Source organism: Rhamphochromis longiceps, linkage group LG16, assembly GCF_057381845.1.
Source record: "Rhamphochromis longiceps isolate RC_006_pf linkage group LG16, R_longiceps_female_GT1.1, whole genome shotgun sequence".
Lineage (NCBI taxonomy): Eukaryota > Metazoa > Chordata > Actinopteri > Cichliformes > Cichlidae > Rhamphochromis > Rhamphochromis longiceps.
Window position 1 is genome coordinate 7,821,161 of NC_140572.1, and position 19,335 is coordinate 7,840,495.

Sequence of the window (19,335 nt, forward strand, 5' to 3'; positions counted from 1 at the left end):
TGTTATTTTAAAAAAGTGAACAGGAGCCAAAACTCAGCGCTGTTCACTGATTGCACGAGTCATGAGCAGAGGAAAAAAAAGGGGGGAAAGAGTTCAGAGATGAGACAAAAAAACAGAACAGAAACTCAAATCAAAGCCTGAGGTGTGTTTCACTCTGTAGCTGCTTTAGCTGCTCTGCACTGTTTAATATTTAAACCTGTTTTTTTCCAGCTGTTCTCAATACTGAAAAATGAACTGACTGTGAGTGAGTAACAGCTTCATGAACAAGATGAAAATGCCAGACCAACAGGACACTCAGCAAGTCAGTGCTATTCTCAGAGAGGAGCTCTTAAGCATAAAGTTAAAGACTTGACAATAAATCCTAGCCTATAAGGGCAAGAAGTTATCAACTAGAACAAAAAAGCTGCTTACAATAAAAATTTGTGCAAGGAGAGTTTGTAACAGCAGTAGAGCCTTTTTAAAGAACACAGCAGTGATACAATGATGTGCAACCCCACTGCCAAGACCTGCTGGCACATGGATATTCCCATTCTAACTGCTTTAATTGGGGCTCCGGGGTTTTATAACAGCCTGCATGTGGTTTGCAAATCTTAACAACAACAAATATGCATTCATAATAAAAAGTGCCCAGTTAATAAAGAAAGAAAGAAAGAAAAGCACCTGCTGCATGAGAGTCACATCAGCCTTTACCTACTCTCAGTCATCTAAGCACTCTGCTGGTAGCACCCTGCACACACATATCCGGACCTTAATAACTACTTCACACACTCACTGACATGTTAGGTTCTGACCCCAGCTGACCTCCACCGGCCTCTAAGCCTCCTGATGTGAGGTCAGGGGTTAAGGGTGACAGCAGAGAGCGTCAGGTCAGCTCACACACACACACACACACACACACACACACACACACACACACACACACACACACACACACACACACACACACGCACAGGTCAGACTTGGACAGACTCTCAGGCAGCCTCTGTTTGTCTTTCACTCAATAAATGGTCTCATGGTGTCTCACTCTGCATCCAAACAGAGCATCTAAGTTGTCTTTCTAACTCTGTTTAGCACATATGCACACACAGACACACACAGACCCTACAACAACACTGGCCTATTTAAGATTTTGTCGAAATCGTGAAGATTTACCATCCTGATCTCCATAAAAGCTGCCAACAGCAATTCTCTATAATGTAACGCTGGCAGTGGGAAGGCATCAGGTTTATTCACCAGGCACTCGCTTGTAGGTGAAATCATGACAACATGAAAACTTTCTAAAGCTTCAAAGTGTTTTGAAAAGCCAGCCTGCCTCAAAGTGTTTTTCCTCTAAAAACCCCAAAAAGCTGACACTGGCAGAAAATTAAACAGAGTGCATAACAGAAACAAAGTTTCTAGTAAGCTATTACAAACCCTTCCTGGAGGGTTTGTAATAGCTTATTTCCGAAACTGTTGAAGGAGGATGAAGGGATTTGTGAGATACGAGGGTGATGAAAAGCCCGATAGTTCTGATGGAAGTGAGGATTTAAAAGCCCTCGATGAATGAGTCAGAAAGGCCTGGCAGTCTTAATGCTGATGTCTGAAGACACTGAATGTGACAGAAAAGGGGAGAGATATCTGAATCTAAGTGATGAAATTAGACACTTTAATGTGTGTCTGAAATACTAAACACCTCAGACCTGGAACCAAAGGCTTCCACTTTTGCTCATCAGAGGCATATATTTTCTAATCAGTGATTTTTATCTCAGCCTCGTAGCTATACTTTCTTTCTTGTCACCTCATCAAACCCACAGGTAAGTACTTTCTAGGAAGTTTGTGAGTCAGTGCAAATATCCATCAAAATGCATGAAGTCTAGAAAAGTTATGTTTAAACAATCTAGAAAGTCTGTACGTGCAAAAAATAACAGGTTACTAGGCAAAGAAAGCAGGAAAAGGATTTTTTCAATACATTAAATTCAGTTTATAAAGCCTTTATAAAGCATGCATGGTAGGGTCAATAGTTTATGAAGAAAAAGGGGAGAAATATGGCACACAGTGGTGACAGCACCTCAGCAGCTCAGTATGTGTGTTTGCTGATACCTGGATGTGCTTCTTGATCTGGTGAGTGCTTTGCTGATGACGAGTGAAGGAGCTGACTGTCGTCTCTGCGCCAGGGTCTTCATCTTCTGCACAGTCAGAGAGGGAGAGGTGGGTCAGAGACATTACTTTGCGTCACTGTTTTCGGTTTGGTACAACACGCAATGGTTACAGAGACGGAAGGCAAAGTACACAGTCAGCACTGCTCTGAGCTGGCTGTTTAGCTGTGGTCGATGCAGGAAATACAGGACTCACAGAGAAGGGAAGAAAGCGACTAATAGAAGAAGTGACGGCAGTTAAAAAGGAGGGAAAAGAGGAAACGAGCGAGATGGAGGCAGACAGAAAAATAAGTGACAGCGAGACAGAAAAGATGGCCGGAGCTGGGAAATATATCATCGGCGTGTGATGTTTATGATGGTTCACATATTCCCACTGTGGCACGATAAATGGTGCGCTCACTCACAGAAGTATGACAGGCATCTTTATGTCCGCCACAGCTATTTCATTTAAACCTACAGCATGCCAAAACCTTGTTAGCTCACAATACCTCCCCCTCCTCCTCCCCCACGACGTACACTACAGTGATTCAATCAGAGGAAGGCAAGAAATAATTAAAGTAGCGACCCAAATTAAATAAGACTCAGATTCCTGGAATCTTTTTGGAGTTACTTAAGGGTGACATTCCTCTCTTAACAAACTCCTGTTAGTAATAGAGGTCAGAGTTGCTACAGCCCAGCCCAACATGCTGTGAGTTATTGGACATTTAGAAAAAGGAAAGAAGCATCAGCTTCAATGTGCTTATTTTCTTTCTTTTTTTTTTAAAAAGGAACAATAATTCACAGTGACACGTCTTGCCTGAGATGAATATCTGACACCTACAAATTAGTTGAATTGACTTGATGGTTTTGTGGAAACCCTTTAAATCGGGTTTGGTTTTTCCATTAGTTTTGTGTACGGTAAGTTTGATAATTCAGTTCGTTTCCACGCAGATTTTCAAACGCACCAGCGACGTTGGTGACAGGTGTCATCTCGTTGTTCTGCCGTGGTGACTGACACGAGGCAGGACACCCTGAAGCCTCAAGTCTTAAATTATGCAGCCTGTGTGCTAAAGCCAAAGAGGAAGTCTGCACTGTAAAGCTGCAGGACAAGTACACATTATGTACCTGTCATGCCTGTCACGTACAATTCAAGAAAGCACATTCTCACAGAAATATCCGAGAGGAAAAAACAAGTCCTACTCAAAGAGATGCATGTGGAAACTCTATTTTCATGAGCATTTTCTCACTCGGTGAGGCTCTGGCTGACAGATTGCATTTCTCACAACTTCCTAAGGCTGAGCAGAGCCCAGTGTGTTGCAGACAGGCCAAAGAGCAGCAATTGCTCAGAGAAGGGAAAGAGAAGAGAGGGGTTGGGGTGGGCTACAGCAACATCATTTGTAAATCCATAACACTATTTTTCACTATAAAATTCCAGGCCTGGAAAGTGGTGAAATACTTAGAAAGCACCAGTGTACTGTGCAGAAGTAACTAGTGGAGATCATATGAGTAGATATTATATTTGCCAACCATCACGCACATCCTGTTAACCTATGGTCAACTTTTCTAACCCAGTTGTTGCTTTCAGGAGGCATTGCGGCACTTTTATGTTCACACTTAGCGCTCACATCCTCCCATGCTGAAAGCTACAGTTACTTGCTTTAAACAGGCGTGAGGAGGGGGCGCTACGCGTTCGTTCAGCAGCCGCTGGGAATCGTCTGCTCTATCAGCGACGAAGATCTGGAGGGAAATATTTACATGAAATAATTGTAATGCATAGCCCTCGATTTACAGCACAGGCGGTAATGTGGAATGACACGCAAAATTGTGTTTATTTTTCCCCTCTTCTGTTTAAATACTCTATGCTCTCAGTGAAGAGAAGCCACGCAACTAACCGAAGCGCAACATCCATGCCCGTGTTGCCTGTGAAATTAACAAATAATCGCTCTTTATATTTTTTTTCTGTTGTTTGGCTTCAGCCATACTTTCTGCACTAAGCATGAAAAAACAAAGTAATGACCCGTTTTGTTTTTCAAGAGTTTTTCTTGGGTAAAAAGTTCAACTTTTTATAGAATAATAATAATAATAATAAATCACAAGTTGGAAAGACCAGAATCCAGTCCTCTGGTTTTGCTTTTCTTTTTTCCACACTTAAGATTACACTATTCCACGTGCACAGGGTGGATCCACACAAGTCTTCAAGGACAAACCTTGATCAAGCCTGTGAAAAACTGTGATCACATAAACGCTCATACTATGTACAATCACAATGACATGGACGAGGAACAGTCAAGCGTCTTAATTCAGATCCTCTAGACGTGCTGCGCAGCACACAGATGAGGGTTTAAAGACTGATTTTTAAAAATACATTTAAAAAAGACACATATCAGAAAATAACACAATGAACAAGCCAGGAACAGAAACGTGCGTTCGGTCTTTTAACTCACTCTTGCAGATACTGCTCTGTGTCTTACATCTCATATTGTCATTCAAAAGTAAAAGAAGACCCACAACAAGCGCACCCGATGCGCAAAAACGCGCACACGTGAACAGAAAGTGCGTCTAGATAACGTTACATTACTTCAGATGTACCTTTTTGCTGTCGGGAAGCGCCTTGCTCTCTCCCGTCAGAGAGTCGGACCTGTTCTGTCCCATGGTCCCCTGCTGCGGTGACATGATTTCCATCAAGGCTGTATAAATCCACGGGTCCGAGCGCACCCACGGTATATTCCCATGATACGTAAGTAAGTCCAAAAGTTTATCCGGCGGAGAAGGGAGAGCGAGCCAGAAACGAATCCATGATGGAGAGGTCTGATCTGAAGTATGAAAAGAGGTGACTGCTCTCTTCTGTCTGTGTGTCTCTCTCTGAGCGCTGTTTGCTCTGAGCGCAGCGGTTACGGTGTACTTCAGCTCACTCTGAACTTCAAAGTTAAAGACAATGAGGTACACAGCTTCCGTCCGTGCTTTTCAAAATAAAGTCACTTTTCAGCCCATCCAAAGATATCACGAGACATTTTTGTAAATCAAAAACAAAACTATAACATATATATATATATATACAAGTTGATATAAAAATAACAACAGCAGTGGTGAGTGGTGAATATTGCAGTGTTTGTTCAAATTAGAAATTCAGTGAGCGTAGACTAGTTGAAGAACAGCTCGATGTCTGTGGAGAGCAAACAGCTTCCGGAAGTCTGAAAGTGGTTTAATAAATTCCAAAGCAGAGGCGGACTGCCCGCTGGAAGCACCGGGATATTTCCCGGCAGCTAAAGGGTCATTTGGCCTACCGTCAACAGTCAGCTCGACTGTAAAATAAACAAGTAAGATTCTCAGTGGGTTCTCAGAATCCACACATCAAGCCACACTCTGCTCTGGCAGATAAACTCTGGAAGCAGTGCGCACAAGACGCGCACAAGGGCGCATGTGCGGAGTCCAGACAAGGCAGGCAACATTTGATAATATTTCAGCTCCCTAAAGCATAGGTGTCAAACTCTGGCCCGCAGCCTAATTACATTTGGCCCGCGAAGCCATACCAAATTACTATTAGAGCTGGCCTACTGGTATTATACAGCTAATATATATATTGTTTAGTATTAAGCTTAGCTTGCTCCATATTCAGTTTTTCAGCAAAACTTGTTTGAGTCCATAAGAAAAGATTCATTCTTATATCTAGAGGAAGATATTTTTTTCCCAATAAATATTAGTGTTAGCCCGCAACTTTGTTCCAGTTTTGAATTTTGGCCCACTGTGTATTTGAGTTTGACACCCCTGCCCTAAAGTAAACGATTGTCACAAGGAAAAGCAAAGATTAACGAGAGAAAGGAAGAATTCGTTCATTTTCAGGAAACATGTGTGAGCAGTTTTGTGTAATACTTCAATCTAAGATAGTTAAACTTACTTTGCGTCTCACTCTATGAAAAGGTGTCTAAATAATGACTTTTTTGGGCACAGTTATGCTTACAGACTCCACTTTCCTATAGAAACAAGACAAATGCAATAAACATTAAACATTAAAATATGAATATAACTGGTCTGAGAGGCCTGGAACAGAATCAGAAGAGTAGCCTGAATAATTGTTTCAGTCCACCGGTGACTCCAACATCACTGATGACTGGTTGATGTAAAAGGAACAAATTTGTGGCAGAAGCAAGTATGCATTTGTGAGAGAGGGTGGATGTCAGTGACAACACTGAAAACACTATGATGGCACCAGGATGCTAAAAATTATGATTATGTAAATTATTACTTGCAATGTCCCTTCCACAGACACACGTCAGTAAAAACAAAATAAAAGAATCTTGTTTCAAGCATTTGAATTGACTTCAGTGCAGTTTTTGTATTGCAACAAAAACTGATGTCAAATGAAGACTTTCTATCTAATTATTATAAGTTGTTCATATGAGTGCCAAATTTGGCCCTTTTATTTTGAAGACTGCCCGTCATGGCCTAATCTTCATGTTTTGACCCAGTTCTGTTGCTAAAATCACGCTTTAGTTTCACTCTTAAACCGCCCGTGTATATATGCATGTGAGTGTGTTTTCATTTGAAGCGCCCTCCGTGTTTTCTTTGGCAGTCGGTGCCATATAGAGGACGCCTGTTTCTGCAGTACAGTAATGCAGTTTACAGAGGATCCAGTTCAGGTGTAAGAATGTACTTCCAGGGCCAATAATAATAATAACTGATGAGGAGGAATCTCCACAGTATTTTTTTTTTTTTTTTAACACAGGCATGACGCTTGACTCATTTGAATTTTAGCTGCAGCTACAGTAAACCTCAGTGGGATACCTTCCTCTGTGGATTGAGAGTGTTTACTTTTAAAAGTCTGAAGGCAATCAAAAAGCACCCAACACCACTGAAGCTAAACTGATTTATTGAGTCTGTGAACTGAATTTTAAGCTCTTGCACATGTCCACTGGTTTCACGGTTAGGACTTACATATACAGGAGAAACCAGGGAGTATAAAATCAACAGCAACATGAGTGTGACCTGATATAAATGATATCTGAATACATCTGTATTTTTGTGCCACTGCGGTGTGTTTCAAAGCTTTAAAAAGCGTTTGGCTCACCTGGAAGAACATGTAGGTACCAAGTCGTCTTTCTTTCTCTTCTTTGCCTTGCTGTCTATGAAATTCCAAAGCTAAAGAACAATAACGGCCCACTGTAGACCATTGTCTCTCCTGCACAAATGTAAAGGTATGCAGTGATTGTTCCATCTTATCTGTCCTGTGAAAAGTGGCATGCATCGAATGATAAGAACACATTGATAGTGTTTGACCATCCTCTTTGATCACGTCACGAGCTACGTGAGACAGCAGCCGGGGAACCTGGATTCTGTCTAGAGAAAATAGCTTGATGCACAAAATGCTGCATTCCTTTATTCTGCCACTAAATCAATGCTTTTATTCCAGAACAGAGTGCGGCCAAGTCATATTTGTCCCTGAACCTAAACTGCACTTTGTGCACTCTATTTTTTAGGGGTTAAATGACTGCTTTTGCTTCCTGCTGTTTGGAGGGACCCAAAGCAAAAAACAAACAAAACAAAGAAAAAAAAAACACCAAAAAAAGAAAGAAAAAGGAAACAAAAAGAAAAAAAGTTAGACTAAATTGAGGGTGTGTCAGAAATGTGGTTGGAAACACCAATGGTTGACCATGACTGCCTCTGCACTGCACTGCACTGCTTTTTCTTTTACCACCTAAATGTTCCACTTTAGATTGCACCAATAAAAAGTGTGCTTTGGATTTTGTTTTTGGTAACCATGGCAAAGCAATACATTTCTGCACGGTAGCTCAAAAAGCACACTTTTAATTCGTGCCAGAAATCCAAATTGGGTCACGAATCTCTGTGTCAGACGGCAGCCCCAAACTCCAACCAAGCTGAACCAAGTGTGCCCAAATGGCTTCAGGTCAGAAGAAACAACTGGGAGCTTAATCTGCTCTAGGGATTCTGTCCTGGCATGAAACACAGACCTTCAATACGTGTCCTTGAGAATTTCATCTGACGTTTTCTTTGAAGTGTGGGAAGAGGGAATGTCTCTGTCACACCCAGGAAGCTGGGCTATTGAAAACCTGAAGGCGAGGAGAGTATTGACTTGGACAACAAACAGTAGATTCCTGAGAGAGACAGTGAGCTGGAGAGAGTCCAGGGTTTTGACAGGAGCTGTTCATGAAAGATTCATTCATGTCTTTGGAGGGTTATGGTGTTAGGCTTTCACTTTGCATTTTAAACACATAGCAGAGTGTCTATTTAAAGAGCTCACTTACAAACACACATATTCGTGTACGGGGAGGGGTTGATGACAGGCTCTAGTGGATAAACGGATAGACGGATTCAGGGACAGATAGATGTGTGTTAGATGACGGAGACACTTCAGGCAGACAGGGAGTAACTGTGACCCAAAACGGCATCCACCACCGTAGCCTCGACCGCCACTGCAGCAGCCACTGTCGCTGCTGCTACTTTAAAAAGCCAGACTTCCACGTGGCTGGAATCTTTCTTGAATAATCAATTATTAGTGAAAAGGAAAGTTTTCACAAAAATCTATTCAGTTATGTGAGAAACTAAGTAAAACCTTACAGCTTCTATAGGAATTAAGAGGGTAAGTAGCAGCCAAGTGCAGCAAATCAAATTCGCTCAGTTAACTGATTACCAGTAGGTGTGAGCACCGCTATAAAAGCAGAAATGTTGACAGTTTGTTGCTCTGGAACATTTAGGTGTGACTTAAAAGATTGTGCATTGCTCATAGAAATTGTAAAAACAAAAAACATAAGAGCTACAGCTCAGACTCTGCAGACCTCATTTAGCATGTGAAGTGTTAAAGTTAATAATAGTACAATTAAAAAAATACTGAACAAGTATGGCTTGTTTGAAAGGGTTGTCAGCACAAAACCTCTTCTCTCTAAACAGAACATAGTAGCACAGCTTACTGTAGGTCTGCAAAGTTGCACCTGATCAAACCAAAGGACTTCAGGAACAATGTCCTTTGGACAGACGAGACCAAAGTGACGAATTTTGACGATAATGTGCAGCATGACGTTTGGTGAAAACCGAATACAGCATATCAGCACAGAGACCTCAAAACACGTGGTAAAAAGGGTGATGATTTGGGTTTGTTTTGCAGCCACAGGACCTTGGGCACCTTGCAGTCGTGACTGACCATGAACTCCTCTGTATGCCAAAGTTTTCTAGAGTCAAATGTGAGGCCATCTGTCCTAAAAAGCTAATGCTTGGCTGATACTGGGTCATGCAACACAAACACAGCAGTAAATCTACAACAGAATAGCTGAAAAAATAAGGAATCAAAGTGTTGCAATTGTCCAATCAAAGTCCCGACGTAACCTGATTAAAATGTTGTGGTTGGACCTTAAGAGAGCTGTGCGTTAATGAATACCCACAAACCTCAATGAACTGAAGCAACAATGTTAAGAACAATGGGCCAAAATTCCTCCACATTGATGTTTGAGGGACTGATAAAGAGTGATACAGAAAACAAATATTTCTTATTATTAGTACTAAAGTTGGTACTATGGGCCGGCTGTAGCTCTGGAAGGAGAACAGGTTATCTATCAGTCAGAGGGTCAGTGGCTCAACCCGCGGATACTCCAGTCTGTATTTCATAGTATTAGTAGTAGTTAGGCAAGAAACGGCTTCATTTATGCAGGGAAAATATTGTTCATGGAACAAGAATAAATTTTGCCAGGACACTGGATTCAAACCATTTAAACCAAATGCTTTGCACACCCAGCATTTTCCATAAGGCATGTTTCTTTGTTACAACACTCTTGGTGTTTGGCCTTTTCGTGTTCCTGCTAATATGTATATTAAGTGTTTGAAAAAGAAAATTGTGCTCTCTTTTTTCAGATGAGGACAGGCACGAAGAATTTAAAACCCCTAACTCTATTCTGATTAAACCTTTACGGGGGAATTCCTAATATGTTTATAGTGAAAGCTCATCTACAGCTGAAAGTGAAAGCTAGTTTTCATTTCCACTGTTTGGGTTTTCCCATACTGAGCCCATCATCTGTTTACTCCTATGGGATTTAACCATCCAGTCTTTAAAGCCTCTGAGACCAATATCAGGATTAGTTTCAGAGAAAGAGAAGGCAAGAAATTTTAGCATCTCTCTTTGCCATAGTCAGCGTGTCTCTGTGCCTCTCGGTTTGTCTAAACACTGTGGCGTGGGGAGGCCGAGGCATATCAGACCTCGGAGACATGTGGAGGAGACAGACGGAGGCGGCCTGGGCGAAACAGACTGTGACAAAGCCTGCGGTGAGAGAGTGAGTCAGGTGGAGGAGAGCGAAGAAAGACGTCTAAACAATATTGTGTTGGAGATGGAAATTGTGGGTTAGCTGGCAACTGTTTCTAACAGATCTGTCTCAAGTGGTGCGCCATTTTCAGGGCTGATTTTAAGCTTTTTTAAATTACATAACAGTCAGGTCTCAATCACGTTAAGGCCACTTTAAAGCAGACTATGCCCCACAAGTTGTACACCAAAAGGCTGTTTGTTTTCTTTGTTTCAGGCCAAACTGAGAACTTCCTTTGGTTTTCTATTTGCCTGTTTACTAGATAAAAGACAGGGTTTTTTAATCATAGCACTTTCACATTACGGCACAAAATTAGCTGTTTTTTAGGACAGTATTTAGTATATATATCCAGCCTATAATCCTGGAGAAATTGTTCTAAAAGTTACTTATGCTTTCTATAATTATCTTGTGTGTTGTGGTTCATACGTCACATTTCTTCTCGTTTGGAGTAAAGCTGTTATGCTCAGTTCTGCCACATGCGTATGTTCAAGGGCTCTACCAGAGTAAAATTCACAGTAACTGACCTTGATGTAGATCCTCAGTTCACACTCCATCCACTGTCTTAAACATATTGTTTCAGCTCTCGGATTGGCTGCCTCTTGCGAATGAAAGGTTGGTCCAGCAGGTGGGTGGAGCTGCCAAGTTCACAACCTGAAGCCTAATATTTTGTTGGTCCCCCTTTTACTGCCAGAACAGCCCCGACCCATCGAGACATGGACTCCACTAGGCCCCTGAAGGCATGTTGTGTGTATCAGACTAGGCCACCTTCTCCCATTGCTCTCTGCTCCAGTTCTGATGCTCACTTTTCTATTGTTGGTGCTTTTGGCAATGGACAGGGGTCAGGATGAGCACCCTGACTGATCTGCAGCTATGCATCCTTACATGCAATTGAACCCTTTGTCAAACATGCTCCAATCCTTATACGTGCCTGTTTTTCCTGCTTCCAACACACCAACTTTAAGAATAAAATGTTCATTTGTTTCCTAAAACCTCTGTCAGTGTGCCCCAGGGTGGCTGTGGCTACAATGTAGCTTGCCATCACCAGTGTGTGAATGTGTGTGTGAATGGGTGGATGACTGGATATGTAAAGCGCTTTGGGGTCCTTAGGGACTAGTAAAGTGCTTTATAAATACAGGCCATTTACCATTTACCATTTAAAACATCCCACCAACCAACAGGTGTCATGATAAGAGAATAAGATTTATTCATGTCACCTGTCAGTAGTCAAAATGCTATCTCTGATCGGTGTATAGCTTCAAAAACAGAAGTTGCTCAACTTTATTTATACGTTATTACATACATTCCCTGTGTAGGCACCTCTTAAACTGTTTTTCCCCTTCTAAAGCCACATTAATGTAAAAATCTACATGCTGCTAATGGAGAGATGCCAAACCCATTGTTTTTGTAACAGTGAAAATAAAGATCTATTCTGTTCTATTCTACTCTATTCTTTATTAATGAAAAGAGGAAGAGTTTAACTAATCTAGTAGAGGTATGGTGAGTGCTGTAGAGAGACTGTGGAAGCAGCCATTTATAAAAAAATTTTTTGCCTCACTCCCTTTAAGCCAGCTTTCTTCTTACTGGCGGCTCTTTGCAAACAGAGGGTCTAAGGACTGCCTCTCCAACTTGTAAAGCTGTTTTCAGTACATTAAAAAAGGTCAAACAATCCTGGGAACAAGCATAAAACTCTGAGACAGAAAGCAAAAACAACCCAAAAAACAATTTCAATTGATTGTTGAAACAAGGAGGATGTGTGAAAAATGCATTTTTTTTTTAATGGCCATTTTGAATTGTGTGAAACCTTCTGTTGTCTAAAACATTGCTGTCTGAGAAAAACAGACAGACAGACAGACTGTCATTCACTCAGTCAGAGATACTGAGACTGAAATCAGAGAAACAGACGGTCTAAGCCTGGCTGCTGGCCTGCTACATCTGCTCTCTAGTTAGGTGCGCACACACACACACACACACACACACACACACACACACACACACACACACACCCTCCTGCCTTCAAACCCTCTAGCCCTTGTAATCTGATTAGCACAGTATCCCTACAGAGTGAAAGATGCTACTGATGCACTGAAGGTTTGTGCTTTATAGTTGTTGTGACGGACTCTCTGTCACTATATCACTCGCTTAGTTTGCAGTGTGCATTGCATCCAGTATCTTAACAATACAAAATATATCAAGCTAAACTCAGATCCAGAACAAAGAAGCCATTTAGAATACATTCATTACGCTTTAATTTAATTCCGTTTATTTTCCGCAATTTGGACTCATTTAGCTTTTGAGACTTGGCTCATAATCAGGGATTCCTTTTTCCTGCGTATATGGGAGAGTGTGCACATGTTTTGCTTACATGTGTTTACGCGTGCTCGCCCACAGATATCTTAAGGATGCAGCAACACGGGTTAGGTTATTTAATCAGAACTCAGAACTTGTGCGTGGTGCAGATTCAACCACACCACATTTCTGTGTTACAGAGCCAGAGATCCTCTGTGCACTGGCGCTGTGGATCAGCCAATGTGATACTGGGATGTTGTGGCACACGTGCGCCTATCCCTGGATATCCCCCGTTTCTATAAAATCAAGTATTAAGGGGCACTATCTATGTGCACCTGTGTCTTAAAGTCAGCTAATTTAAGTAAGTTGGTGTGGCTTCATCACATTCCTCCAAACTTAGAAAAGGCGCGTGTTCCTCTTTTAAACGTCTCCAGGGTGTGAGTGACATTCTCTAGTGTGAGCTATTCGAGGTATGCAGCTGTTTCAGATGAAGCCTACCTGAAAATTTGCACGTTGCGCTGCACCCCACCCATCTGCTGCTCCTAGCATCTCGAAAATTCTCGCTCTGGAGAACGCAAACTATAGCCTCAAAACGCTGGTGAATTTTTAAAACCCGCTTTCTATTGAATGATGGATAAAATCGGAACGGATTACAACACGCATTGTGCTGTCAGAGGCGCACACAGAACTGCTTTTATAGGTACCGAGTCTCCAGCATCGCCGATATCGATACCGACACTGATGTGTTTTTAACGTATAGAGGTAGCTCATGTAGGGGACAGCAGAGTGCTGTAATTTATGAGGTGAATCATTCTGAACACATTTTAATGACTATTAAATCACATTGATTTTTTATGTCCACAATAATGACTTAACACAAGAAATACACCTTTCAGCTTTTCATGTATTTGAAAAAAACTGTCGCTTTTGTGTGTCTGTCTCTAAAGCATCACTGGTCAGTGCCTGCTGTATAAATGTGACAGGGGCTATAAAAAAAAACGCAGATGTGTCGATCAGTACAAAAAGGTTCAGACACTTTTCATTGTGAATGATTGAGTTATATTTGTTCATTAACCCCTGGGGGGTCTTAGAAAAATGCATACACTATCGGACCTAGAGCCACAAATCGACCCAAGACCCTCCAAGGGTTAAAGAAATAAAATAATTTAACACAATTTGTGGATGACATGCTAAAATTAGAGGATAAAAAAATATGATTGTGTCCTATTGTGCTGGTATAGCTCTGATACCAATACCTGCATGGATATTAATACTATGGATATTTGGATCAATCCACACACCTCTAATTCACTGTTCTCTTCAGTTTTATGTGCTTTACACATTATTTTTTCAATTAAATTGCAGCTTCAGGATACCACCTGTAGGCAGTGAATGATCAGTTTTGGCTAAAATGCCAAAGAAGGCTAAAAATCACCTTTTTCCAGATGTTTATAGCACTGTTTAATTTGAGTGTTTTACATACCTGCAGCATCAGGCACCAGCAGAACCTTTCCACAGGCTTCTCCAAAGTAGGAGAGTTGTGCACATTTTTTAAATATTTATAAATTATACTGAACTTGGAGAACTTTTGATCCTCACTTGAGACAGCCTGTCCTCTGCACACATTTCACAGTGTAATATAAAAATGTCTGATGGTTATACTGAAGCTTCCAAAGTGTTGATTAATCCATAGAGTGGAAAACCTGAAAGCGTACTGTTCTTATTATTCCAGGATCGCTGCAAATTCATGGTCTGCACAGTTTGATACACACCAGTAATACAACCAATAACACTTTAATCATACATGTTTAATAAAAATATTAGCTCTATCAATTACTGCTCTTCCATTCTTAAAGTAATGAAACCATTGCACTTACTCAGCAGTCTGTTTCGGAAGCACATACTGGAGCTACAGGCTCAGATCCCTGCAGGCTGACCCTCACGACCCCATCCACTGAGCAATGACATCTTCAAACAAAGGTAATCTTTTAACTGCACTTTGCAGCCATATTCTTCCATAAACAGTGAAAAAATGCTTCAGTGTAAAATCCATATCTGATTCTTTTCTTTCTCAGTCAAGAAAAGGAAAAGGAGTTACTTCAGAATTGTTGATACAATATATCACGAAGCTGCCAGGAAATGTTGCATCTATTTTTGGCAGTTTCTGACTGTAATGTTTTGAAACTTTGTCATCTAAACAACACGGGAAACATCACTTCAACATGTCTTTTTTTAGTATTTTTTTAGGGAAAAATGTAGGAACAAATCCCTCCGGGAAATGACTATGACGGGTATGCGCAGAGGTCACCCTTAAATCAGCTGAGCAGCATATTTTCCCAAAGTAAACACGATCACGTTTGACCCGTTTGCACAGCAACACAAAGAAAGGATAATGTACAATCAAAGACAGCAGATAGGATTCTGGATAATTCCTAAAATGTGAACTGTTTAAGTAAAAACGTGGTCATGTTTACCCCCGTAAGTTATGGCACTCCCAAAATATGAGAGCCTAAAGCAAGAATTGCACTCAAGCAGTTTGACCTTGGTGCAGAGGATCAGCTGGCCAGAGATAATGTGCATGAGATAATTCAGTGCACGACTTTTTCAGGTTGCTGCACGTTTTCTTAAAACCTGTATATGACGAGTGGATTGCCAGTAAAGAGCAAGCAGAACAACTTTTTGGGCAGATCTGCTGGAAAACAGCATGTACAAGCACGTGTCTTTGTCCATGTCAGAATTGTCCAGAACTTGATGTCAAACCCTATTTGCTAGTTATTCTTGAGCCTGAGGGTCTCTGTGCCACTGAAAATGTATTATCTTTGCATGCTAGACTATGGATAGTTAGATAGTTAACTTGGGTTACCACCCGTTCTTATTCTACCAGCTAGAATTGCAGTCAGTCTGCCCCACCCCCTGCAAGCCAACACTGTCGCTCATCAGGCATTTAATATCTGTTCCCATCCGGTCCATCAGCTGAGCCCTCTCAGCAGGACTTGAAGTGCTGACCCCATCAGCCCTTCCAGCGACTTGTCTGACAGCTTGATGAGGTGGAGCGAATAATACAAACTCATTGGAAAATCTCTCTCACTTCAGTATAATAGCTCCTCTGGTCACATTTGAGTGTTAACAGCAATTTGTGTCATTTCCTTTTTAATCTGACAACTTTGCTGTATTTCAGTTCTCCATCCACATTGTTTTAATGCAGCGGCTGTGTGTTCTGTTTATGCAGAAACTATACAACACTATACACACTGCAGGTATCCATCATTTCCTTCCACTTCTAATGATTTTAATTGTCATCTGATATGCTTTAATTGAGTTAATAACAACAACAATAGATGGAAAACTTTCCTGAACTGGTACCCAGCTAGATACTAATTTGCATAAAAGATCTGAGCATCTTCTTTTGAAGGGCAGTGAACAGTGCTGACTCACATTAGATTGTGAATAATGTGTCTGGAAGCTCAGCCGGGAGACAGGAGGAGACAGAGAGTCACTCAGGGATTCATAACACTGGTTGCTCTCTCCTGGAGGAGTCAGACAGGCAGCAGAGAAGGAAGCGCTAATCAATCAGACACTTTCAACTGTGTTTATGTACACTTCAGTCAGCAGCCTCATCCTTTTATCACCAGAGGCGTATGTGTGTGTGTGTGTGTGTGTGTGTGTGTGTGTGTGTGTGTGTGTGTGTGTGTGTGTGTGATTGTAAAGTCCGTCTCCCAGAGTTTGGATGGATTTGTGCACATTGCTTGTGTGTGAGAGTCACGTCAATCAGCGCATGCTTTCACAGCATAAGCCAGGATCAGTGTGTGAGCCCCTATCACTACCAGCCGAGTCTTATCAGCCTCGGCAGGGGTTAAAGGTCAGGAGGTCAAAGTCTGCATTCCTATGTCCAGGATCCTAAACTCATAATGAAAAATGAAATCGGAGGAGGGTTCCTCTGGGCCTTGAAAGTTTCACATTTACGGACAGTTAAGTGTTCCCCAGAGGAAAATTTAACAGACTGAGTTTCCTTTTGAGGTTGAGGAACATCAGGTCAAAGGTCACTGGAAAACAGCAAAAGACTGTGTGCTGAATATGAATGTGAATCAGGGCTTATGTAAGTGCTAATCAGTCACTGGTTGAAGAATTGAAATCTTCACCTTGGAAAGTGTCGATAAGGTATTAACTGAAGTATTGTAGCTACAGTAAGATTACAGTGTTATATTTATGATATAGACTTGCTAATAGGTTATACGGCATAACTAGACTAATCCAGTAATGTGTTAGCAAGATTTTCAAATTAGCATTATCTGAAAAGTATCTAATGAAATAAATGGCCTGGCCTGTATTTATATAGCACTTTACTAGTCCCTAAGGACCCCAAAGCGCTTTACATATCCAGTCATCCACCCATTCACACACACATTCACACACTGGTGATGGCAAGCTACATTGTAGCCACAGCTGCCCTGGGGCGCACTGACAGAGGCGAGGCTGCCGGACACTGGCGCCACCGGGCCCTCTGACCACCACCATGGTCAAGTACACAAAGAAAGTGCCATATTTTTCTCCAAGTTGCAGTGGATTATAAGTATTATAAAATATAAACTCACTGCAAACAATGCAAGGTAGATCCCTTAAAGCTATCAGGGAATGGCTGATAATAAGCTTCTTATTTGAAATCCAGTATACACTTTTGTTCTTTCTCATGTGATGTAAAAAGGTGAATTTTGATAAACCAGATTTGTCATCATTAACAATTTCAGCATCTCATTTTTGTTTGCTAGTTTTAGCTTATAGCTAATTAGCTATTAGCTAATTAGCTGTTAGCTAAATCTGCACCTTTTCTCGTAGGAGATTAATGTTTAGTTATGGCTGTAAATTGTTCCTGTCAAATAAATTTGAATTGAAATTAAATGGAAATGAAGTGCAGGATTGAGTTTTCTTTTTCATCTCTTTTGTTATGTGCTTTATTAAATAATACAAAAGAACAGCACACTGCCAAGACCCTGTCAAACCCTCAGCCAGACAATTTACACTAAAGTGCAGAATAGACAGAGCACTTTTATAATAGTTTGTATGTGTGGAAAACAATTTGACTGGACAGAGAAGGAACGGCCCCGTAGATCTCTGTTGGAATTTGATGGGATTTCACCCCAGTGTGGCTTCACTAACCCTGCAATAACCAGCAAAGCAAGGCCTGGATTTTATTAAAAGGCACGATTGTGTGTGTGTGTGTGTGGTTGTGTGTGCATTTCTTAATTAGACTAGATGGCACGCCTTGGCTATGCAATGCCAGAAATAAACCAGGATCAGGACCAGAATTATAATGTTGAACTTTTTCCAGTTTCCAGCCACAATTAACCCGCACACACACACACACACACACACACACACACACACATACACACACACACTATGCAGACAGATGCTTATTAGTCACATGCTAACTTACACACAATCACAAAAATGTGTTGGTTGGACTTTGACAGACACACGGAGCTTTCTCCCTTCTGCTTGCAGGGAACGCCTGTTGCTATTTTTAAGCGGGCAGCGGAGCTGCTGCGAGCCACAAGCACTGGAACAGCTTCTTGCTGCACATTCAGTCATGTGCTCTGTCAAAACAAAGCCTGAGAGAAACGTGTGCATGTGGCCAGGATCCCACTGTAGATAGAACTCTGGACTGATCCCTGAAACACAACCACCCCACTGTATCAACATCTGTTGGAATATACAGAGTTTTATGTCTGTGAAGGTTCTCAGTCATCCAGGTCATCGTAGTCAAAGGAGCTTGCAAAGAAAAGCGTCTGGACTTCTTTAAGTTGCTTGAAGACGTTTCACCTCTCATCCGAGAAGCTTCTTCAGTTCTAAGGTCAAATGGTGGAGAGTCCCAGATATAAACCTAGTGCGAGTTTCCCCCCACAGAGGGACAAAAGGACCCCCTGATGATCCTCTAATCGCCTGAGCCAAGGTGTGAAACTGGGTGTGGGTCCCAATCAGCCATCTGCTTCTGTCTGTGATAATTTATTAATCCGTATGGCAGATTCTGTGGCTGTGATGAGGTCCACTATGGGCAACTGTTGTGGAGAAATGGCAAAATTGAGTCCTTTGGCTAATACTCTCTTTTCAGGTTCAGTGAGAATCCTGTCTGAAAAGTTCTTAACCCATTTCTCCTGACTGACTTCAGGTGTGTTTTCTTCTCTGGGTTGTGTAGGTTCAGGATGAGGAGTGTGTGTTTTTGGAAGCAAGGTGTGAAATTTCCTGCGTTGTCTTTCTTTTCCATTAGAGTGTTGGGCACAGAATCTGCCATACGGATTAATAAATTATCACAGACAGAAGCAGAGCAAATCAGGATGAAAGTCTCAGCCACGCTCTCCAGTGCCAAAGTCCCTCCATCCAACCTCACAATACAGGAAAAGAAGGCCGTCGCTTCCCTGAGCAAAGACCACAACATCACTGTTTTACCAGCTGATAAGACCTGACATGGGCTGCCCACATTCAGGTCCAGACCAAAAAGGCTAGGCAGCGCCTGTATCACCTACGACAACTGAGGAAGTTCAGGGTCTCTCCAAAGATCCTCAGGATTTTCTATACAGGCGCTGTGGAGAGCATCCTCACACAGAACATGACATCGTGGTTTGGGAACAGCTGTGTGA

The 19,335-nt window shown here is 41.6% G+C and overlaps 1 protein-coding gene across 2 annotated transcripts in view; it reads right to left on the bottom strand.

Moving 5' to 3' along the window:
* Positions 1–19,335, bottom strand: part of LOC146650526 (rho GTPase-activating protein 20-like) — a 70,749-nt gene that overhangs the window by 25,753 nt on the left and 25,661 nt on the right. Inside the window, exons 1-2 of one of the 2 annotated variants that reach the window (XM_085383941.1) lie at positions 4,704–5,005; positions 2,080–2,165 (exon numbers count right to left, since the gene is read on the bottom strand). In XM_085383941.1, coding sequence (XP_085240067.1) covers positions 2,080–2,165; positions 4,704–4,796 — 179 coding nt within the window. In that variant the 5' untranslated portion in view covers positions 4,797–5,005. Of the gene's footprint in view, positions 1–2,079; positions 2,166–4,703; positions 5,006–19,335 lie in introns of those variants that run through there. The other variant, XM_085383940.1, reaches the window with a different exon arrangement.